This window comes from Alexandromys fortis, unplaced genomic scaffold (genome assembly GCF_014885135.2).
Source record: "Alexandromys fortis isolate MF-2015 unplaced genomic scaffold, M_Fortis_MF-2015_v1.1 scaffold_10, whole genome shotgun sequence".
Taxonomy (NCBI): Eukaryota; Metazoa; Chordata; class Mammalia; order Rodentia; family Cricetidae; genus Alexandromys; species Alexandromys fortis.
In genome coordinates this window covers 16,683,946-16,708,228 of record NW_026067895.1, presented here as the reverse complement: position 1 = coordinate 16,708,228, position 24,283 = coordinate 16,683,946, and the positions used below count along the sequence as shown (strand labels likewise).

Sequence of the window (24,283 nt, the reverse complement as noted above, 5' to 3'; positions counted from 1 at the left end):
TGCTCAGTTCCCCCATTCGGGCTGCTAGCGTTTGACAGTTTGAGAATGTGCCTAAGCTGTTGGGAGTGTTAATCCATCAGAAGTGTTCAGTTGCTTGAACAAGATAGGATGCAGAGGCAGGAAGCCACACAGGAGAAAACACGACTCGGCAATTAAAACAGGTACTGGCTACACCCTTCCTGAAATCCCAGGCTCCAGCATTCACTAGCCCTCTTGTGCCTGCTGCAAGGCTCAGCTTCATGGGAACCTGCACACAGAGCATATAATACATGGGCACCAAATCTGCGGATGAAAACCAACTCCACCTTCAAGAAACCCTGAAAACAATTGCACTTAGAGATGGATTCATGAACTCTATTTTTTTCTGGTTCTAAAATGTAATTAATATATATCCTTTACAGAAAATTTAGGAATTCTATAAAAGCCTAAAGTGAAAATGACATCTCTCTCAAAATGTATAGAATAAGAAACGAGACGATTTCCTTCCTTGTTCCACTGCCACCCCCACGAGGCAGGTGGTGTCACTGGTAGCCTGCCATCCCCAGAGTCCTTTCTTGTTTTTCAAAGTATGCCTAATACGTGTGTGTGTGTGTGTGTGTGTGTGTATGGATATATATGTGTGTGTGTGTGTGTATGGATTTATTAGTTCTAGGACAGCCAAGGCTACACAAAGAAAGTCTGTCTCAAAAAACAAAAAACAAAAAATTGCTGGACTGGAGAGCTGACTCCAAGATTAAGAATGTGCATTACTCTCTCAGAGGACTCAAGTTTGATTCCAGCACCCATGTCAGGCAGAACATGGGGGACTCTGACCCCGGACACCCACACATACATGGCATACACACAGACACACACACCATTAAAAGTAAGATTTTTTTTGTGTGTGGGGGGGTTAGGTAGGTTTGGAGCCTGTCCTGGAACTCGCTCTGTAGACCAGGCTGATGTTGAACTCACAGAGATCTGCCTGTCTCTGCCTCAAAAGTGCTGTTATTAAAGGTGTGCACCATCACCACCTGGCAGCATCTTTATTTTTTTATGCTGAATAAGACAGGGGTGTTGGGAATCTGGCCCCAGATACCCACATGTACATGGCACGCGTGCGTGAGCACACACATACTTTATTAAAAGATAAATATTTTTTTATACTGATTCAGCCAGGCATGGTGGCCCATGCCTGCAATCCCAGCACTTGGAGGCACAGGTAAGATCAAGAATTCAGGGTTACTATTGGCTGCATAATGAATTCAATGTCAGGCCCTATATTAAAAAACAAAGAATTATTCCTGATACACTTAAATTTTTGACTACAGTGCTAATGAGTATTGGCGGATACACTAGAACCAGATCATATACCGGCATTCATGTCTTTCCACTTCTGTCTGAGCTCCAGAGGGGTCAAGCGATACTGGTCCAGCCCGTCATCCCACCTTATTCTCTCCAGCACCTGCAGGTCTCCACCGACGAGCCAGTCCCCACCTTCCATCACCATCTAGGAAGAAGTCATCGAAATTCATAGTAACTATACTGGCTTTTCAAATTTTTATTTGAAGTGTGTGTATATTAATGAATACATGTGCCTGTATGTGTGGAGGCTTAGACGTCAGAGTTGGGGAACTTCTTCAATAGCTCTTCAGTACATTTTTGAGACAGGGTTTCTCACTGAGCCTGTAGCTCACAAATTTGGCTAGACTGACTGGTTGGTGAGCCGCCACGAGCTGCCTGCCTTTACCTTCCTGGCAGTGGAATTGCTCCCTGTCTTTAACCTCCCTCCCTGGCCACTTGGATATTTCACGTGGGTCCTGAGGGGGATAAACTTGGGTCCTCATACTTGTGTAGCAAGCTCTGTACTGGCTGAGCCTTCTCCCCGGCCTGCCTGTTTTGCTCTGTGACCCATCTTGAGTTGTTTTTCTACAGCATTTCCAGTAGTATTTAACAAACTTTTCATCTCTGAACTTTCTTGCGGTCTTCACCAAAGTTGCTGGGGAGGCAGAGCAGGAGCGGGACCAGGCCCTGGTCGAGTCCAACGGCTCATTCCCACAACACAAAAATTAAGGACTGTCTCCCCAAAGTTCCTGTTTATATAGATTATATCCATCAGTCCCCATGTTAGAAATGAATACCGAGAAGCTTACAAGTAGTACTGAAGCTATTGCATGTTAAGAACAAACTCTTCCCCACTCCTTTGCCCGAATAGGAAGTACGGTGTCACTTTTACCCATTTGCCACTCTGCTAAGTATGGCCTAACAGAAGACAGGCAGACTTTCATAGCCAGTGAGTTTCGGCTGTGCTGTGTCAAGGAAACCCACCAGCAGGGACTTAGCTAGAAGAAAGAAGAGGATTTGAGTAGCATTTTTATATGATTGTGGATACTGTTTGATACTAAAACATGTATTGGCTCCCTCCCCCTTCCTTTTTGACAGGGTCTTACTCTGCAGCCCAGGCTTGCCCACTTGGGATCCTCCTGCTTGGGCTTCCTGAATGACAATATTCCGGGCGTTTACTGCCATGTTCAGCTTTTAGGCACTAGTTTCCCTAAGTGTGTGCCCATACCTTTCTGTACCACATGTGTGTGGGATGTGCATGCATATCTTTGCAGAGGTCTCCACCAGCTGTCTTCCTTGATAAATAGCACTAGTTCTTGAACTTTTACAAATCGTGCGGGGGGGGGGGGGTATGTGTGTGCGTGCAGACATGCATGCGTGTGCATGGAAGCGCATACATGCGCATACAATTTGGAGGCACCACTCCTACCAAGTGGATTCCGGGGATTGAAATTCAGGTTGTTAGTCTTCTCTTTATCCACTGAGTCATCTTGCCATCTCTACCTTATTTCTGATACAGTCTTTTCGTTTAACAGGGAGCTTGCTAATTCAGCTAGACTGACTAGCCAGCAAGGTTCAGAGATGTTCCTGTCTCCACTTCCCTCATGCTGGGATTACTGGCAGGTATTGCCATGTCTGACTCTAGTATATGGTTGCTGAGGATGGATAAAATTCGGGTCTTTTTGCTCAAATACCAACCACTTTACCATCTCTCCAGCCTCCCAATGCTAGTTTCTTAAAGGTAAATTGCAGTATGAAATCTAAAACTGTATGCATTTTTCACACTGTTTTAGTAAAACTCCATTGTTTTTTTAATGATATTTTTTACCCAAGAATTTATTATTATTTTTACCATACATGCTGATCAACTAGAAATGTTGACTACTGAGTTTGTCAGTCTTTAAAGGCTGACATTATATTTTAGGATTTTAAAATACACACACACACACACACACACACACACTTGTGAGCATCGCGGATGGCATCAGAAGAAAGTCTAAGTCTGAACTTGCTGCCACACTCATAGTGCTGAATAAAATGTTTTTGTTTGAAACCCCAAGATTAATCTTGGCAACTAAGAAGTACTCTTCCTTGTTTTTGTTGAAGTGACAGAATTTTGCCCATTGAAAACAAACAAACAACAAAAAACGTACTAAATATCCAAGTCTGAAGACATGCATTTGTAAACCCACATTCTTGATACCAGGTTTTCAATGGTGTTTCAATAGCTGTTTTTCCCCCAGACTCAAATAACTTGACAAGGACTTTTCCTTACACCAGCCATTGAGGATTAACATGTATAGCGAGCGTATCTTGTATAATTCCCTATTTGGAGTATGTTATGAAAAAACCACTTAGCCCAAAGGTCACATTCACAGCATCATAGAACGCATCCTTCACTGAAGCTGGTGGTTTCTTAGTATAGTTGCTGTAATGGAGCCACCAGCATCTTGTCCACCTTTGCTTCACACCAGCCATGCCAGTGGCAGCACAGGAAAAGACTATCACTGTTACATGGTTCTGCTCTCGGGAGTTCTCCGGCTAGGTTGTGAGTTCGGCTGGGGTTCAAAGAACCATGCTTTGAGAACCTCTCCTGGCACATTCCTAATATTGTCTAATGTATCTTGTGTTGTTCTCAATAGCACTCCAAAGCTCTTGGAGGAAAAGTTGTTTGGTTTTCTACCATGTGATTATTTATCGTTTAGCACAGTTTCCATGGAAACTCCTTCATTAAGTCTACTTTAAAGATAAAAGAAAATCCAGTGAGCAGCAAAGTGTAGCAAAATCCAGGCATATAGTGTAAAATAGATAGTTATCCATTTTCTCAAAAGACCTCTGACAAGGATGCCAAGGTCACTCTCTGGGGAAAAGTACAGTCTGTTGAACAAATATGTTGAGGAAAGTAGATACCCACATGCAAAAGGATGAAATGACCCATATTCTATGTGCAAAAGTTAAAATGGATTAATGGCATACATAGAAGTCCTAAGATTATAAACTGCTTATGTAGAGAAAGGGGCTGGGCCGGAGGTAGTGCATGCCTTTAATCCTAGCACTCAGAAGGCAGAGATAGCCTGATCTCTGGGAGTTCGAGGCCAGTCAGGTCTACAGAGGGAATTCCAGGACAGGTACTAAAGGTCCTAAAGTTACAGAGAAACCCTGTCTCAACGCCTCCCACCCCCAATAAAAAAGAAGAAAGAAAGGAAAGAAAAAAAGAAAGAAAAAGGGAACCAGGCTTCATAACACTGGGGTTGGTTGGCAGTGGTTTCTTGGCTTTAGCACCAAAAACACAGACTACAAAAGCAAAAGCCGAAAGCTGGGATTACCCTGAACTGAAAACTTCCTTTGAACTAAAAGACAATTAACAGGGTGAATGTGTACATAGGATGAGATGACTATTCCAAATCCTATGACATTGCAAAGGGACCATTCCTACAACCTGGGTGTCAGGGTACATGCCTGTAACACCAGCACTCGGGGCTGAGGCAGGGATTTTGAGTTTGAGACAAGCCTGGGCTACATAATGAGATCATGGCTCATAAAAAGAACAGAAAACTCCTCCAGAACAAGGATAAATAAAGTAACTCACAATTCACAAGGCAGAGCTAGGGAGACAGCTCCGGATGTACGGTGAGAATTCAAGTATGATGAGTTTGATACCATGTAGTCTGATATTTGTACAAGTTGTTCTCTGATGGCCACATACTCCCCCCCAAAGAGCACACAGAAATATCATAAAAACAAAAGGCTGAACAAAGAACTTGAGTAGACATGTCTCCAAACTTGTTCTATAGATGGCCAAAGCACATAAGTAGCCCACTACCAACAGCTGTAAAGCAAGTGAAATCCAAATGAGAAAAAGTAGAATATCCATTAGGATGGCCATTATTACAAACAAACTCAGAAAGTATGTATTGGTGAGGATGGAGAGGAACTGGAAAGAACCCTTATGCCCTGGACTCTAAAAAGAAGAAACTACTGTGGAAAAGAGTAAGAGGTTTCACTTCAACAAAGCAGCAAAACAAAACTTCGAAGAACCTTTCGATTCAGCGGTCCTTCTTCTTGAGGAGAGATTTGCACACCCAAATCTCCATTTGTTCTTGGCAACCAAACGTCCACCAGTGGATGAATGGATACCGAAAAGACACGTACAGCATGGGAACACATGAAAGAAATCTTGCCCAGTGCTTCTACATAGATAGTCCTGAGAAAGCAGGACAGCCATGGAAAGACAGTCGCCACACAGGTAACCCTGAGGACAGGGAAAGTGAAGTAAGTCACAAAAAGGCAAATCATGTATGATTTCATCTGTACAAGGACAAAATGAATACCTAAAATGTCAACAGAGTAGCAAGGGTGACTGAGAGAACTTACTCATAAAATACCTAGTAGAAAGAAGAAGGTGGCCATGTGTTGCCTTGGCTCAGCCTCCCCATTACAGCCCATCACTGAGGTTTACAATGACTGCATCCCAGAGGGATTCAGAGAATGAAAAGCTAAGCTAGTGCGATTTTTGTCACACCTAATATCTCCAGTTAGTTTATTGCCACAAGTGGAGTGGGAAAGGTGTGCTACATCTGGAATCTAGTGCAGCCAAAGGATGCAGCTGGCTATCCCATGTGGCACAGAACCGCCTTCACAACAACAAAGACATATGGTGCTGGGCTTGAGAAACCATGGTGATAATTGTGCAATGGACTTGGCTCTGTCTTCATGGCCTCCTTTCTAAACTCTGTCCTCAGGAAAACCACTACAGACTCATATTTTAAAATATGAGTACTATCCATGACTTTGTCCTCACCTCTTAGAATTTTAAGAGTTGACACAAATCCCTATGAGTTTCATAACACTCCAAACTCCATGGGCCAACCCTGCACTGGACTGTTTTGATGACTGAAAGGACATCTGGGCCACCCACACTAGAACCACGTCTGTCTGTGAAGAGTGATGCTGAAACCACTCTCTTGGTATCATTTGGACTCTCCAAAGGTTCTCTGTGTCTAAGATGCTCTGATTATCCTGAGAACTATGCCCCGCTCTCAGGAAGGAAGATTCAGCACTTGTGATGACTTAGAATTACCCAAGGCTTTCCAATCCATCTGATAAGGCTTTAAGAGACTCGAGGCTCATGCAAGTTTAACATTGCAGCTTTCAGATAGAAGGCCATTTTACAGAAAGGAAGGGACAGGGTCCAGGTACACATGGTTATTGTGCCAAAGTCAGAACCCAAATCTGGAACTTGAAAAAAACCAAGCTTTCTTTCCTAGCACATCGGCCAGCTTTTATCAGTGGCCCCCAGGTGATATTTCAGCATCACCCTCAGCATTGCCTGTTACAGGTATGGACGGTACGCATTGTTCTGGGAGGACACAGAAGGCCGTTGAGTCATACCTGTGAGTCAGGGGAGGTAGGATTGACTTTGGAAAGCAGGAAAGCAGGGGATGTGGGAGCGGAAGGAGCAAACATGTTGTGAAGACCAGCTCTGGAATGTCTGGAGGAGCAATGGATGAAGGCTAGTGGTCTAGGCTAAGAGGTAGCCCAAAGAAAGGTTGAACAGTTCACTCTGGCTGAAGAATAGACAATGGATACGAGGCTTATAAAGCAAGACACGGGGAGGATGTGAAATCTGGACCAGACTGGAATAGGAGTGACTGAATATATTTGAATAATGCTTGGAAGGAAGAGCTGCCAGAACTTGTTGATCGATTAGGAAAGGGCACGAGAAAAAGCAAGAATGCCATGTAGGTTTTGTTTATGGGTTTAGTGCACGCACACGGAGCTGTCAAGTAGGAGAATGAGTTTGGGGAGAGCTTGACATGTTGAGTTTGGACCACTTTCAGGACATAGTCAGCTAAAGCTCTCAATAACTGTGTAATCGAGTGGTTCTTAACCTTTATACATGTGTACATCATAGGCAGCTCCAAATTCCCAAGGACCGGCCTGGCCCAACGCCAATCCAGCCAGAAGCTGGGCGACCTAATCAGGGTTATTTGAGGCAAGGTCTTGTTACATAATTGACAATGGCCTTAAACTTGGGATCTTTGTGCTGCAGCCTCCCTGGTCCAGGAATTGTAGGGGTGAGCCATCATGATTGCACAATCCATGTAAACTTTAAGGTTTCTCTGGTGAGCTCATTGATCTTGCTGTTCATCTGGTCTTCATGTAGATACAAAGGCTAAAAAAAACTCTGTTTCTGTCTTTCATTGGGAAAACATACTTTGTTCTCTTGATTTCTACATATATAAAATGAGAGTAATAATTTTTACTTACTTTACAAGGTAATTCTGAGGAATTACTGGTTGGTAAGAAAGCACCATGGATAAAAGATGGTGAATTTCTTCCAAGCGTTATTTCTGCATATTCTAGTTGTTCCTCAAAATGACTATGAGATTATGCCATATGGTTCCATACTTTGTGACTCAAAGAGACTTCTTGAGTAGAAGGGTCAAGTGGTTGTTTGAATAGGAATGGCCCCTATAAGTTCATATATTTGAGTGTTTGGTCATTAGGGAGTAGTGTTACTTGACAGGAAGTAGAAGGTGTGGTGTTGTTGGAGTAGGGATGGCCTTGATGGAGGAAGGGTGGGCTTTGGACTTTCAAAAGTTCAAGCCAGGCCGCTTTCTCTCTCTTCTTGCTGCCTGTGGATCCAAATGTAGAACTCTCAAGAATCCAATGTAAAACTCTCCACTTTTCCAGCACCATACCTGCCTGTGTATTGCCATGGTCCCCTACCATAGAGACAATGGACTAAACTTCTGAAACTGTAAGCAAGACTCAGTTAAATGTTTTCCTTTGTAAGAGTTGCTGTAGTCATAGCAATAGAAGACTAATAAGACAGTTTAGGAGTATTGATAGGTAAGGAGTTGCGGGACAGAGGCAGGCCATTTCCTTGGCAACTGACCATGCTCTGCAAACCATCTCAGTCCCATTTTAAAATTCAAGGGCCATCGTTACTTTTGTGAATAAAACTGTTAGAAGACTTTTGTCTTCTAAAAAAAAAAGCTGTTAAAATATTAGCATGAGATCAGGGTGTTAAAAATAGAGTTCTTTGCCCAACAAAATTCACGTATTGTGTTTTTGCCAAATATACCTTTAGGAAATCCAAGTATTATATATATATGGGGGTATGAATGCTTTCTCTCTGGTTATCTATGACCCATTTCTCACCATCAGTTCCTCTAATGGCCAACAGTGTAGAGTCACTGGCAATACTCTCAAAGACACAGGTCACACCACTGCTCTCCCTGACATATATTGCAAGACAAGATGAAGAGAAATAGTTACTCAGGTTCCCCTAGGCATTATCTGAGGTTACTTTTATGCCTTTAGTGCAAGTCATGTGGATGTTAAGTTGTTAGACCCAAAGAGAAGAAATCTTTGAGCAGAGATAATGATAGGCCGTTATTCTTTGGGCCACTGAAGAAAGATAATGTCCCAAGTGTGTGATTACAATCATAAAAGAAATGATCAGATATGTAATTGAAGGCCAGAATGTAATATTCATGGAGCAGCTATCTCAAAGACCTTCTGCCAGACTCGGGGGCGGGTGTGGGAGGGAAAGGGGAAACTGCCCAAATGACTTTGACCTGCCTATGCATGAGGCAAGAGCTGGCTATCTTGAAGGCTGATGGTTGTGTCCAAAAAGTGGAAAAGCCGCTCCCCTTGCTCCCTGAGCTCTTCTGTTCAGATTAAGAAGGCTTCAAAGGCTACTAACTGGGCCTTGAGAATGTCTTTCCTATCTTTTAACATTTCACAATGGATTTTTTTTTCCTGAAAGGTCATAGGACTGGGACAGCTGTTCAACATATTTTGGCCTCATCTTTTTGTCAAAAGAGAAATGAAGGATGGTATACTTGGTCTATCACAGGGTCCTTGAGAGCCTCTTGGGCTTGGCTGCTCATGATGTTACTGTGAGCTTGAACGCTAACCAAGCTGGGGAACTGAAGAGGTCAAATTAGATTAGTAATATCTCTCTGTACTTCCACCCTTATGCCCGTGTCTCGATGAAGAATGGATCTTCATTGTGTTTCCCAGAATTGTGTGAGAAATGGACTATATCCTGTGGCTCTCCTGTATACCTCCTCATTCCCACCTCACTCCCAACTGCTGTTAGAAGCTGCTGAGGAATCTGATTTGCCTTCTGGGCGGAGAGAACTGAATGACCCTAGTTAGATGAACAGCTGCTGATGAGAACGTAGTGTCTTTATTCTCAGAACTTAGCCACTGTGTGTACTAATCTTTGTTTATAGAAAGATGTCATCAACCCTCCCCTCTACTGGCCAGAGAACATGAACTCTGAGTTGCTTTTAAGGGTTGCTTGGGTTCATTACATGTGTTCCCTCTGTACGTTCAACATGGACAGGGCTGCAAGCTCTTGCTAGCTCATGATTTTGATCTTTTACTCAAGATACTAAACTATTATCTGCCTAGTCCTATTTAGCTAAGGATGCTTCAGCCACAGGATATGATAACTTAGGAGATCAAGACCAGCTTTCAAACAAAAATGCCTTTTTATTTTTTTGGCAGAGTCTTCTGTAACCAAGCCTAGCCTTAATCTAGCTATTTAACTGAGGCTAACCTCTGATTTTGCCTTGCCCTCCCTAGTATTAGGATTTGTAGGCTTGACCCATCGTACTGGCTTCAGAAAAATATTTCTCACTCAATCATGGATTTGGGGAGGTGGCTCAGGCAGTAAAGGTCTTGCTGCATAAACAAAAGGAAGGACCTGAGTTTGGATCCCCAGCACCTGTGTAAAAAGTTGGGTGCAATAGCATGTCCTTGTAATCCTAGCCCTGGGAGGCAGAGATGGGCAAATCCTGGAGTTCCCTGGGTAGCTAACTTAAGGTCTAGTGAGAGACACTATCTCAAAACTCAGGTGGGGAGCAACGGAAGAAAATACCCCATGTCAATCTCTGCCCTCCGCATGCATATATATATACTCTGATGCACATGTGCATACACATGAACATATATAGCACATACAGACACATACCCAAAAGAAAAATAAGAACTTCTAGTTGGGGAGATGGTTCAACTAATAAAATGCTTGCCTCGTAAGTGTGAGGACCTAAGTCCTAACTCCTAGGACTCATATAAAAAGCCAGGTGCAGCAGCAGCATGTGTCTCTAGTCTCAGTGACGGCGAGATGAGAAGCAATGACAGGAAGACTGTCAAAAGCCCGCTGGCAAGCTAGTCCAGCCTGCCTGGCAAAGTTCCAGGTCAGCCAAAGGTCCTGTCTTGAACAGAAGGTTGAAGGCTCGCACCCTGAGAAAGGACACCCAAGGTTGTCCTCTGATCTCTGATCTGTGTAATTATATACCTACACACACACACACACACACACACACACACACACACACACACACCCGCCCCCTCCTTTTAAAATGTTCCCCAAAGGTTTTGCACTTACTTTGATATGGGGGTGCTTTGCGGTGGCTGTTCCCCACACACGGGAGCAGCGCTCCTCTTTCCGGTGCTCATAGAACTCGGGGTCTTGTAGCACCGCCACCCTCCGGCCTTCATACACGAGGGCGAACTTGCTGCACCCCTCCAGCCGGGCCTTGTCATCCGTAGAAACAGGCAGTACGATGGGAATGCTCATGTTGATGACTCCGTCTACGGAAAGACCCACGTGCCGTGTGAGTGCCAGGTCCGGGATGAATATCTCCCTGGGTGAATATCAGGGATGGCTAACATGTGCACAGTCCTCCTTCCAAAGCCTGTGCTGGCGCATCAGGCCCCAAGTTCAGCACAGACATGCTGCTCCTCTGCTTTCCCTAAGTCTGTGATGGGAACTCCTTGACCAGGCCCTGAGGTAGGTTGCCTCAGTAAGTTTCCTGGCTTTGGGAGCAGGATGGAGATATGGCTCGCCTTCTTAAAACCTTGGTCCTGACCCTAGTGCACTGTGAGGAGTAAAGTCTTTTGTTGTTGATGTTGTTTTAAAGTTATTTATTCAGTGTGTGTGTGTGTGTGTGTGTGTGTGTGTGTGTGCATATGGGTACACCCAGAGACCAGAAGAGGGCTTCAGATCCTCTGAACTCTGAAGCTAGAGTTTTAGACAGTTGGGAGCCTCCTAACATGGATGCTTGGACCTGAACTTGGGTCCTCTGGAAGAGCAGCAAATATTCTTATACCACTGAGCCATCTCTCCATCCTAAAGTCTTTAAAAACCAAATAAAGATTGGTCAACCTGAAAGCTCTTCTTGTTCTTGGAAATGAACCTGTGTCAGTGTTGGGCATTACCAGCGTAAATGAACTGAAAAGAAAGGTGAAATACAAAACAACAACAACAACAGAAGCCCCACAGAGCTCACACCCCAGACAAGTGCAGTCGGTGGTGGCACACGCCTTTAACCCCTTGGTCATGCTGGTCCAGATGCAATTCTATCTTCAAATGTTTAAAGAGATTATTCATCCCACTTGCCTGGGATCACAGTTTTGCTGGCTCAGCTACAATTAAAACCATCACTCAAAACACATGGGCGAAGGGCCTGGAGAGATACTCTGTGGTTAAGAGCACAGATTTGTTTTTCAGCACCCACACAACAGCTGGCAACCAGCTGTAACTCCAGTTCCAGAGAATCAGGCACCCTCATGTGGCATCCACAGAGATCAAAACTCCTATAGGTATCTCACACGTTTCCTGATGAGGGTTATGTGTGTGTGTGTCTTTGCTTGTATGCTTGTATTCGTTTTAGCGAAGTTGAAGATTGAACACAAGGCCTTTTACATGCTAGGCAAGCAGGGTACCACTGAGGTATATTTCCAACAATGTCTATGTGTGTGTGAGAGAATAAGAGGTTTTAACCATCGTGGGGTCTGTTTTGTTGTTATTTTGTTTCTGAGATGGAGTCCCTCGCAGCCCAGGCTGCTCTAGAACTGACAGGTGAGGACGATAGAGCTTCCAAACCCTGGAACCACAGGCTGTGCCTCCAGGCCCAGCGAAGGGTTTTGCTGCTATTTTAATACGAACAGTACTCAGGTATAGTAACCATGTCTGCCATCCCAGAACTTGGGAGGCAGAGATAGGATGTTCATGACTTCAGCGGCATCCTGTACTGTAATAGTGAGTTTGAGGCTAGCCTGGGCTGAGGTTCTCCCTGGGTCTCTGATGACCCACCCACCATCCCCCCAAAAATAAGTATGAACATTTTGAAGAATTTTCAGATAAAACAGTTAAAAAGAGGTAGTTGCTTTCAAGTTTGAAGCTTAGAAGCATAAAAACAGTCTCTCCTTTCTTAATGATGCAAGATAATGTGAAAAAAATTAAGGCTATGACCCCTTTTGTAAGCATGCTCCAAGTTCTAACTAGTCTGCCCTTCTCAGCTGGACTCAGAGTTGAAGCCTGAGGGCTGTGGTTTAGGGAACACAGTGTTCGGATGGAGTTGAGGAGAGAATGAAGGGAAGATCAAAGGGGAGATCCTCCAGGGGCAAAGAATACTCTGACTTTAGTTGTGGGTGTGAGAAAATGTAAGTCAACAGAGTCCTAAGCCCACTTAGATTGCTTCTGACCTGTGAAGATCTGAGTCGTGTTCCTATGGGATGTAAAACTCCCCAACAGCTATGAGCCCAGTTGCCGGCCTACCACTTTGTCCTTTTCAGCCCTCTCAGTTAGTAAAGAATGCCACGGGTCAGACAGCAACTGCCAGCAATAAAGGCATCCAGTCTGCCATAAAAGTCTGCAGTGTATGGTAGACACCTTTAAAGACTGCGAATTAGGTGGCTTGCAGGACGATTTTGTTGTTAAAGTAACTCTGTTTCAACGTTCACCAGAAGCCACAGCACCTAGCCCCTTTGCGGAAAGCCTCAGACTCAAAGTGGGGAGCTCTTGAAAGACGAGATAGCAGTGTGCACCTCCCCAGGTTTCTGGGGGAACACACTCTGTAAAATGCGGTATGAATAGAAGTCTGTGATGAAACACAGCTGAATCTCCCAGGAAGGGTATGTTCGCCAAGAGAAACACATTCAGGGATGCACCAGTTCTAAAGAGAAACTGTGCTCTCTGTGGGTTGGGTACCGACCACTCCACTGATGAGAGGCTGTAAGCAGAGCAATGCTCAGTTCTGCTGACAGAGACTTGAAGAAACCGAAATAAAGCAAACTGCAAAGCAAAGGTCAGAGGGAGTTGTCAGGAAGCCTAGCCCAGCCTGCAGCCTGCAGCTTGCAGGCAACACTGATAGCCCAAGGACACTTTGTTTCCAGCTGCAGATGCTGCTCTAATGAACATCCGCTGTGATACAGGATAAAGGACTCGCCTGTGGGACCACAAGGCAGCAGGAGTCCTGCTAAGGGATAATACCCACTGTTCCCATGTGCCCGAGACTGCAACTCTTCATGGGATGGGCTTGCTTAATTTGGTTCCCTATTATCTGTCTATACTCCTGCTTTTTGTTTGTTTGTTTGTCTTTTGTTTTGGCAGTAGTAGGGTTTGAACTCATGGCCTTAACTACAGTTCCAACCCTTTTCCCTACTTTGCTTTAGAAGATTTATTTTTATTTTTAAATTATGTATATCTATGTTGGTATGGGCAGGTGAATGCAAGTGTCCATGGTAGCAACAGGCACTGGGATTCCCCAGGAGCTGGAGTTGCACCTGGTTGTGAGCCTCTCAACATGGGTGCTGGAATCAAACTCCTCCTCTCTGCAAGAGCAGCACATGCCCTTAACCACTGAGTTATGTCGACAGCCCCTTCTCTACAACAAATAATAATTTTATATGTATGGGTGCTCTGCCTGCATGTATGTCTTTGTACCATATGTGCAGTGCCCAAGGGCACCAGATGAGGGTGCCAGGTGCTCTGGAATTGGAGTTAGAGTTGGTTGTTAGCTTCCATGTGGGTGCTGTGAACCAACCCCGGGTCCTCTGCAAGAGCATTAAGTGCCCTTAACCACTGAGCCATCTCTCCAGCCCCTCTAGTTTTTTGATGCATAAGCATTTCCAACAGTTGAGCCATGCCGAGCATCCTCTGTGGCCTTTCCCTTGGTGTGCTTCAGCTCTGCTGAGAGTTGCATTATTTTATTATGCTTTATCTAATTTGGGAAGGTTGTTGCTGTTTTTAACCATAGGGCATCCAGCAGATAATTTCCTAGCTATTGAATACTTTTGCTTTTGCTTTAAACAATTGTCAGTCCTTTTCTCTTTAGCACTGTAGATCTGCTTATTTTTTGGACTTCTTCGTTCCAAAAAAAAATGAAATTAACATTATTATATAATTAGGCTTTTTAAAGGAAACAAAATGATAAAAAATTATTCATGATAAGTGATATGTTTGGAATTTTACTTCATTCTCGTACAATGTGGAAATTTATAGTCTCAGGCATATTTATTTTCGCTTCTGTAACTATCAATTATGATAGCTTGCAATTAAGTCCATGCATAATCATACATTGTGAACAAACAAGGAATGATCGTACACAGTCCAACCAGGTATATGTATCTTAAATCGAATCTGAAGTAAATTTCTTCAGTGACTAAAAATGTTTTGTCAGTATAACCGAAAAATTTAATTTCAAATTTCTGAAACTAAGAGGGGACAGAAGTCATTAGACGATCGTAAATTTAAAAGAACTCAGGAACAAAGTGTGCAGTGACAATTTAGAAACAGAATTTGCTTGTGTTAGCCAAACTCGACGTTACGAATAATAGTTCCGCCGGAACCAGAAATTTTCTGTCGCTTGTACTTGAATAAACAGAACCATGTGGTACCATTTTACTATAGCTGGTTGGATTATGAACTGAACAATCCCAACTGGTTAATTTGGATTTTTTTAAAAATTAAATCCTTAATAATTTTTTAAAAAAAAAATTAAGGTAACATATCTAATTATAATAATTAACTACTCGGAGGATGAAGTACATACCACGGTGGGTCATGCCTAGGGAAATACAAACATAAGAAACATGTTTTCAGGTCGCCACCACGAGAGTCTTGAAGCAGCAGTATCAAGGAACACATTTCTGCTACGCTCTTCACATATGCAACATGCAAATATTCTCAGCTCCTTCTTATGCAATTTTTAAGAACGGGCATATGACACCAAATACATGGCAGTATCACTTTTGTGGAACATTGCTCAATGCACTCCAAAAACATTGTTCAAAAGGATTATCTACTTGAAATAATTATAAGACATGTTAGTTGCTATTTTAATTTCGGGAAGACTGCTGAATGGTTTACAAACCAGACTTGGGAAAGTGAAGGCACAAACAGGTCCTAGAGTGTGGAAAGAAACCCAGATGCCTAAAAGATCCACTGGTGAGCCTCGGAAAATAAACACAGGGTTGGAGTCATCAGATCCCAGATTTAAATGTAAAGTCAAGTGAGGTTTCTGCCCTTTCTAACACTTACCATCTCCCAAAGACCCAACATCTTCATGCAGGTTAAATGGGGTAACCTACATCAGATGTATGTGGGGACCCTTATCCCTGCCTGGAAGGTTGACGATGAAGATTTTAAATAATGGAGTTGTCTTCATCCCACTCAGCAGCTATCGGCCAACACCAGTGACATTTATGCTAGGAGGGTCTGTGACGACCCTGAAACTGCATTTCCAGGGAGAGAAGACAATGATGTGGAAGCGGTAACTCATAAATACCACAAACACGAACAAATGGTTGCTTGGGGGGGGATTGTTCAGTTTTGATTTCGTCCTAAACAGACTGATTATATTTTTAGACTCAGGGTAAAATGTGAACCTTTCAGAAAATTAAAACTAACAAAATACTTTATAGGAGGAAGGGTGAGATATCTTGCCACATCTTCTGATTTATACACATATATAATATATAACATAATAATATATACTATAATAACATATATTATATGTGAATTTATAATATAAAAATAATCTATAATATATAGAAATGTTCTGGAGCTTAACTGTTTTCTCGGTGCATCACACCGGGCATATACTTCAAGGAGACTATGACATGGGAAGCGTAAAGGCTCAAGTGGCCTCCTTCAGATGCTGCAGCCTGGGAAATTCAAAGTGCTTTGGCTTAAAACAATGTGGTAAAAAGCCATTTCTGCCATCGGCCTCAGAGAAGCTGTTGTGTCTGCCCTGTGAGCTCACTCTCTCTTCAGGACCCCTCTGTCCACAGCAGCTAGAGGAAGCCAGTAGTCTTAAACCCTTACTATAATAGCCACACTGGAGCCTTGGGTTACCAGAGTACTCATGTAAGGCATAAGCAGCCTCCTAGGGAGTCTGCATCCGAAGTTAGCACAGAGAGAGTGAACGTTTCCCTATTCACGAGCACTGGTGTTGAGAACTTCGGTGTCTGAATGACTGTGAGTGCAGAGATCCACACAGCAAGGAGCCTGGAGTTGTGGACCTGATGTGGGGACACAGGAAACACACCCAGGAACTCCGACAAACACTGGGGTTTAGGTTTTGGAAAGAACTGGGATTGCAAAAGCAGGCTAGGGGACTCGAGCAGTAAAGGGAAAGTGGTCAGGCTGGGGGGCTTAAAGGAAACAGAAATGAAATAAAATGGAAATGATGGGAAGGAAAAAGCAGAGAGCGATTTTCTCAGTCACCCGGACTGTCTGTATCCGGAGCTCATCTCTGCAGTCACAGATGCTCTGAAGGCTCCAGCAGAAGCCACGAGCTCAGAGCAGGAGAATTTCCTTTCACCCCTTTCTCTAAACAAGACATGAGATGACTTTTGCTCCGCCTCCTTCCAGGCCTGGATCTCAGGCTAAGGACCCTTCGCTTCCACTGGCTTTGACCCCAGCAGCCCTGCCTACCACGCAGGCATCTTTCTTTATGGAGAAATTCTCGTACAGGCTGCTCTTTGGACTGAGCCCTCTTCTTTCCGTGTGGTCCCTTGTCCCACGGTCACATCTCCAGCCTGGATGCTCACACCTCACCAACTTCTTGGATATGGCTGGCTGCCGAGTCCAGCCACATGTCCTTGATGCAGCTGTGTGCGGCATGTGCCAAAATTAAGATGTCAAGATACGTGTCTCATTTCCTTGGTTAGGCATCCTGGCCTTCTGCAGTCCATTGGGAAGGCCATCAGGAGAGCAGACTGAAGTAGAAGGGGCAGCAGAATCTGGTCTTGGGGTCTTACTTCTAAGCAGTGTGAATGAGAGCAAGCCATTTATCCTGAGCTCAGTGTTCCTCATGTGAGAAGTGGGTAGTTTCCAGGGATTTTATAAAAATCAAATGAAATAGCACCTGCCACAGCAAGCTAGACTTCAAGTGTGCTTTGTAGCTTTGTTAATTTGAGAAACCAAGGCTTCAGGCTCCGGGACATGTGCAGTTACAGCAGAGGAATGACTGCGTTAGAGACAGTCTAAGAATTCTGTTTCGAGGCCATTCCCTAGGCAGCAGCATAAGCCCCAGAGTATCTTTCCAAAGACTGCATATCTGATTTGGCCCTTTCTTCCCCATAGGCCTGAAGCTTTGCCCAGGCTTAGACAATCGGTGTGATTCTGTCAACACCTCTTCCCTAGCTGGCCGTCATTTCCCCATGAAACCGGGAAGCCATGTCTGAGGATCTCAGGGGATTCCAGAAAGGACATTCTTAGAGAACAGCCCGGGGTTCTGGACAGCAAACCCTTGCTTCTGGCCTGGATCAGACTAGTTTTTCAGAAGCCACTAGCCTGTGGCTGAAAGGTCACACACATTCCCTTGTCAAGGTGCAGAGGACGAAACCATCTTCATGTCTGCCAGGTGAGGGCTCGGGCACCTACGACTCCGCAGCCATCAAGGTGACAGGCACTGCGACACCGTACGGTGGGAGCAATGTGGAGGAAAGGTGGTCACTGTGAATCAGTAAACTGGGATGGGCTACTCCTAGATGCCCTCGAATAGAGCCTCTGACAACCAGACCCAGCAAAGGATGGGGGGGGGGGTGTCAGAGTTGGAACCTTTCCTTAGCTTTTGCGTACGAGTAAAGCCTTCATTTCTCGGCAACTTGGCTTTAAATAATAAATCTTTAGAGAATGAAAAAAAAATCCTAAAAATGGAAGCAGACATAGTAGAAGAAGGGACACTCTGTAAACAGTCTAAATATTGTCGCGATAGTATCTACAAACCAGGGGCTAACAGGCCTGTCCGTGCGCAGACTTGTAAGAGAGGCATTTGTCTTCACTAAGCAGTAAGAAGCAACAGAAAACATACCGTCCAGTAGAGTGTCGAAGTGAATAATTTGCAGGTACTCCTTCTCACGCATAAAACCTTTGAGGGGCGTGGCCCAGCCTTCACTCAGAATCTGCACCCACTGCAGATCCAGCTAGAAAACACAAGGAACAAGGTGGCGTGTCCAACACCTCTTTTTCTCAGGCCCCATGTATGTCTCCCTGTTCAGTTGGCAGGAGGGTGCGGGGAGACCCTTCCATGTTTTAGGCATTCTCACTTAAACTCTATGGACTTCTGATTCAAGGGCCAGCTATGGGTCAGTCTAGAACGTTCCTATAAAAGGGTGACCATAGGATTCCAAATTGAGATTAAAGACTTTCAGCTGTAAGTATGCAACAGGATTAAAATGAAAGAGTTTTCATTTTAATTAAAATTTTAAAATTCAATTTTTAATGCATAATTTAAAATTCACTGACCCCCTCCCGTGCATGAGCGCATGCATACACACACATACAATGAAGGTTTGTTGGGCTTTTTTGTGAGAGGTATTTGCTGGCCAACTGACTGAATTGAGCAAGTCACTGAGTCTATGGTAAAGGCCGACATTGCTATCATGCTATGGAAACCTTTTGAGTTCTGGCTCCCGGGACTCATGGAGACACTTTCTCCTTTTTCCCTGCCCGGTCAGGATCAGTTGTGGAGTTGGAACTCACAGGCACTTGCAGCCGATTGGAGGATGAGGGCTACTTTCCACCCATCTTCTTGGCCACCTGCAAATCTCTATTGAGGTATAGGGGAGCCATGCACACTGTCCTATGCAAATCTGGCTGCTGCTTTCCTAGTCAGCTTTTCTACCTGACCTTTGTGAGAAGTTTCGTCAGAGAGTAGGTGAGAGGATCGGGATGTCTTCATAGACTCACCTTTGCTGGATATTTCTTACGGTCCAAAGAGATGGTAGGGTTCAGTGGGTTAAAGGGCTTGTCACCAAGCCTGCTAACTTGAGTTTGATCCCCAAACATGGTGGAAGGAAGGAGAAAACTGGCTCCTGCTTGTTGTCCCTGACTCTACTCAGGCAGCCTGACACGCGCGCGCGCGCACGCACACACACACACACACACACCAGGGGGCATATACCAAGCACATAAATAAAGGCAGTTTTAGAGAGGAGTTGTATGATCATTTATAAGGTCAGATACTAACCCTGAGTCCCTCTGGCCAGGGACTCTCTTACCTTGGTAATTGATAATGCCGGGAGAGTCTCGGCCTCAGCTCGGACCTGATCAATCTTGTTTTCTGGCACAAAGAGTTCATGGATGCCCTTGATGGTGGTGTGGGGTACAATGTTCTGTGATGCAATGGAGTTGCAATAGTTACAATTGCGAATGGTAAGGGGAGGGATTTCATAAAGAAACTAGGGTTATCTTTCAACACACACACATGCACACACATACATGCACACACATGCACACACGTACACACATACACACGCGCACGCACACACACACACACCTACCTACCTGCTCTTGCAGAAGCTCCACCACCTGCTGCACACAGTCACTAACTGAAGACAAGTTGGTCTTCAGCACACACTCTGGAGTTTCAGGTTTCTCATAATCAGAATCGATGCCTGTAAACCCTGCAGGGCATAAGATCTCAATCACATCTGTGCCCGTGGAAGAATGTTATCAATCAATGAGACATAATGCATGCAGTAGTAATATGTTAAACGGAAAATGTGATTTATGACCAAAAGGTTCAAACTGCCATTTTTGACCTCTTGCTATAGATAAGAAAGTATACAGCTTTATTTTCAGTGTAGAGAGTCTCAAGCTTGCCATGATCTCTGGCAGAAACCAAGCCTTCTGCTGCTGATGGGAATGCAGAAGGAAAGCAAGGTCCTCCTCAATGAGACCAATTCCTAAATCCAGTCTGGGGTGCATGTGCATTCTTTCTCTGAACTTCACCCCATCTGCCTGAGCTGACGGTTCTTCAAAGATGAACCCCCACATTTTAGTAAGCCCACAGACACTCTGAACGCACCACGCTGTCCTGTGTGTGCTTTCTGCAGTTGGGGTACAGGGTCCGTAGCTACAGCCAGATAACCAAGGACAGACTCAAGAAGACTGGCAGGGTAAGAAGCTGTCCAAGGGGTTGGGGCTACTGTGCGCACCTTTAATCTCTCCAGCTCGAGCCCGTTTGTAAAGTCCCTTCACATCCCGGCTCTCGCAGATATTGAGAGGCGCGTCTACAAAGATCTCAAAGAACGGGAGTCCTGCTAGTTCGTGGATTTTGCGGGCATTCTCGCGATCCTGAAACAGAACATGATTAAAACTGTGAAAAGAGAGCCAGGAGTGGAGGGGCATGCTCATGGTCCCAGCGTTAGGGGAGAAGAAGCAGAAGGATCAAGAGGTTCAAGAATAGACTTGGATATGAAATGAGTCAAGCCTGGGCTACAGGAAACCCCCTCCCCTTCCCCGCAAAAGCAAGCAGTGGGATATGGGGGGGCACAGGCACAACTTTAATCCCAGCACTTGGGAGACAGAGGCAAGAGAATTAGAAAGGAGTCTAGCTGGACTGGGAAGGAACCAGCATAGGACCAAACTAGTCCCTCTGAATGGGGTTGACAGTTACATGGCTGGGGCAGACTGTGGGGCCACTGGCAGTGGCACCAGGATTTATCCCTATTGCATGTACTGACTTTTTGGGAAACGCTTCTGTTTGGATAGATACCTTGCTCAGCCTAGATATAGTAGGGCCTTACCCTCTTTGAGGATGAGATGGGGGTGGGGTAGGAGGGTGTGTGGAGGGAGGAGGGGAGAGAGTGGGAACTTGGATTGGTATTTTTTTTTCTTTTAAAAATCTAATGATTTTTAAAATCATTAGGTTGAGAAAAAAAAAAAGAATTAGAAAGGAAGCTAGCCTGGGGATACATGTAGCAAAATAACTGAGGTTGGGAGTTTGGGGGCTGAATTAGCCCGATCCTTGCTCTTTCTTGCATGAAATGCAGCTCATCAGATGCCAGCAGGTGCTGACAACTCTTGGGTTCCAAAGCCTCCAAAGTCATGAGCCAAATAAACCTCTAGTCTTCGTGAATTCATCAGGTCTGGTATTTTATTATGAGAGAAAACGGATTAGGACAAAGGAAGAGAATTTTCAGTGGAAAACACAGTGTACTGTTGGATTTAATAATCTCAGGTAAAATGAGATATGTGCCCGGCGGAGTCCTTTCAGAAAGCCCAGAATTTAACGCTCTGGTAAACACATTGAAGAACTTCCCGCAGAAGCTATAGAACACAGCTCCCTCTTAGCAGGGCTGCCATTCTTAACACAGGAAAGCTTTGCTAGAAACTTCCAGCTTTAGACCGGAGCAGGGACACCCTGACCAGGGTTGTCCCCACTAAGTCCACAAAAGCCGGTGCTTTGAACTCGGCTGCCCTGTTTGGGCCAGTAAACATTCTTGTTCAGACAACTGAAATAACAGGCCATGGAGGTCTTGCTCAACTCTTTAACTCTGACCACACGTCTCTGGTGACTGTCATCCGTAAAGGCTTTCTGTCAACTGGGGCACTCACTGGTTTCTGGCAATGAGGCAACTCTCTTGACGTAACCAATAGCAAATAGAGGGGTGCGGTCACGTGAGGAGAGGAGGCAAGGCTGGGAAAGTGAAAGCCAGATTTCCCCAGCTCGGCCAGCCCAGCGCCACAGCGGGGTAGCAGGGAGTGGAGGGAGCGAGGGAGGAGAGGGCGTGCCGCCTTGCCTCTCGCTCTGGGTCAAATCCTTTACCTTTGTGAACGGGGAAATGAAGCTGGTGATGCAGATCAGGCCTGCGTCAGCAAAGAGCTTGGCCACCTCCGCAATCCGGCGGATGTTCTCTTCGCGGTCTCCGGGAGAGAATCCCAGGTTCTTGTTGAGGCCATGACGGACATTGTCCCCATCCAGGGAGTAACACGGGATGGCGTGGGAGACAAGGTACTCTTCCAAAGCGAAACTGATGGTTGTTTTCCCAGCGCCCGAGAGACCTGTTCAGAGCAGGCAACGTATACATAAGATGAAAAATGATCACCTAGGGAATGGAGGCACAACCTGTAATCCCTGTGTTTGTGAGGTGCGGATCGGAGAATCAGGAGTTCAAGGCTGCTTGTCTCAATAAGCCAAAGTCCCTCAAAAGATGAAAAACCATGAGATTATTTGGCACCTTTATTCACAACTAAACTCTTAATAATACTCAAGTTTTAAGCAAAAATCATTAAAACCAGAAAGAGTACAAAAACCCTAGGACTTGCATTTATTTTGAATTCTGAAAGTTTTTCAGAGCAACCGGGGTTTGTAAGTAGGGAGACCTGCGGGCATAGGCCATGTGCTGTTTTGCCTGAAGACGTTTTTAGATTAGAAAGGTGTTCTTACACATTGAGATGCCGGATGCTCTTGAGAAAGCAAAGCTGTGGTGACCAGAGACTTATCTCTTCCAGTAGCACTTAGTGGAGAGGGGACTGGTACCCAGAAGACTGGCAAGCCCACCTCCCCGTGGGTTCCACTGGATAGCCACCGGGCATTAGAATCCATTGGCTGCCCATTGGCGGCAAGAGTTTTCAAAAGTGACTGTCAAAACACAGAGGTGTTCATGCTGACCAGGGCTGAAGAGTTTCTGAGCTCTTAGGCATATGCTCACTCTGATCTAAAGACACATCATGTCCTTAGGAAAATAGAGTCAAGATGCTCAAGCAACCATACTATAAGCATGATTAGACCACTCCATAATTTTCTAGGCAAGGAGACCGTGGTGCGGGCCCAAGTGATCTTAGTGTACCCCAGAAAGCTTGCATCCTCACTTGTCCCGAAGGTCTTTGAACGTGAAGAATATTTCAAGGACACTAGGCTGCCACTGCACAGAACTCAATGTGGAAATGGAAAAACCGGGAGAGAAAGAGGGGGAAAAAACAAGGCAAGGAGACAAGAAAACACAGAGAAGGCACCCGGGGGAAAGGAGGGTGCAGAAAATGTCGCAGAGATCCTGGGACAAAGTTCAGGGGAAAGGAAACTTAAGAGGGGAGGGAGAGAAGGAATCCACAAGAGGTAAATGAGTACCCCCTCCCCCAGGTTTGCAGTCCCTTTTTAAAGTCACACTCTTGACTGACAGGGGAGCGTTGAAGAAATGGTGTTCTGGTACTCTCCAGAATCTCTGCGGTTTCTTTTGACTAGATCTCAATGATAGGAATTGATAGATCTCAATTCCTCTTGAAATTCATGTCAGCTTGTAGGTAACAAAAAGCAGGAACCTTGACTCGCTGATATGTTTTCTTGTATCACAATAATGAAATGAAATATCCTCCCATTTCCTCAGCTGTCGGAGAGCAAAGGCCTCCCTTCAATCCCGGCCGCCATGTGCCCAGGCCCTTGAGTGTGTACTGTACCACACTGGAGAGCTGCCGCCCTAGCAAGGGGCGAGCACTGGGTTGAGCCTATTGATGCTTTCTTTCACCTAGCGCCACCTATAATGCCCATGCATCAGCCCTCTACAGACCAGGAGATCAGGGCTCAGAGAGGTTAAATGACCTGTGCAAAGTCACATTGCTGATGTGGGTGGACTGGAGTGGTTGGTTTCTTTTGTTCTACAAGGCCAATCTTGAACCTCTGAAGCACAGAGAAGAAAAGTCAGAGGAAATAAATCCTTTACATTTCCACCCATGCTACCTACTAGTTCCGCCCCCCCTTCAAAGGGGTGCACATTAGAGAACATGAACGTCATGTGTCTTTCTCAACACGGAAGTGAGCTTCCCCAGTAAACACCCAGGGAAGGTAAGTGGGCAGCCAGTGAGGAGCCTTGGGAATACATCTGCTACTACGAACTGCATCTCACAGCGCGAGCTAGGGGAACC

General features: G+C 45.0%; 1 protein-coding gene across 2 annotated transcripts in view; it reads right to left on the bottom strand.

The window, feature by feature from the left end:
- The window catches only part of Papss2 (3'-phosphoadenosine 5'-phosphosulfate synthase 2), a 63,012-nt gene that overhangs the window by 4,081 nt on the left and 34,648 nt on the right, over positions 1-24,283 (bottom strand). Inside the window, exons 3-10 of one of the 2 annotated variants that reach the window (XM_050158757.1) lie at positions 22,191-22,426; positions 20,578-20,716; positions 19,925-20,043; positions 19,639-19,752; positions 18,450-18,561; positions 15,183-15,197; positions 10,733-10,938; positions 1,354-1,489 (exon numbers count right to left, since the gene is read on the bottom strand). In XM_050158757.1, the coding sequence (XP_050014714.1) occupies positions 1,354-1,489; positions 10,733-10,938; positions 15,183-15,197; positions 18,450-18,561; positions 19,639-19,752; positions 19,925-20,043; positions 20,578-20,716; positions 22,191-22,426 (1,077 nt within the window). The remainder of the gene's footprint in view (positions 1-1,353; positions 1,490-10,732; positions 10,939-15,182; positions 15,198-18,449; positions 18,562-19,638; positions 19,753-19,924; positions 20,044-20,577; positions 20,717-22,190; positions 22,427-24,283) is intronic. The other variant, XM_050158764.1, reaches the window with a different exon arrangement.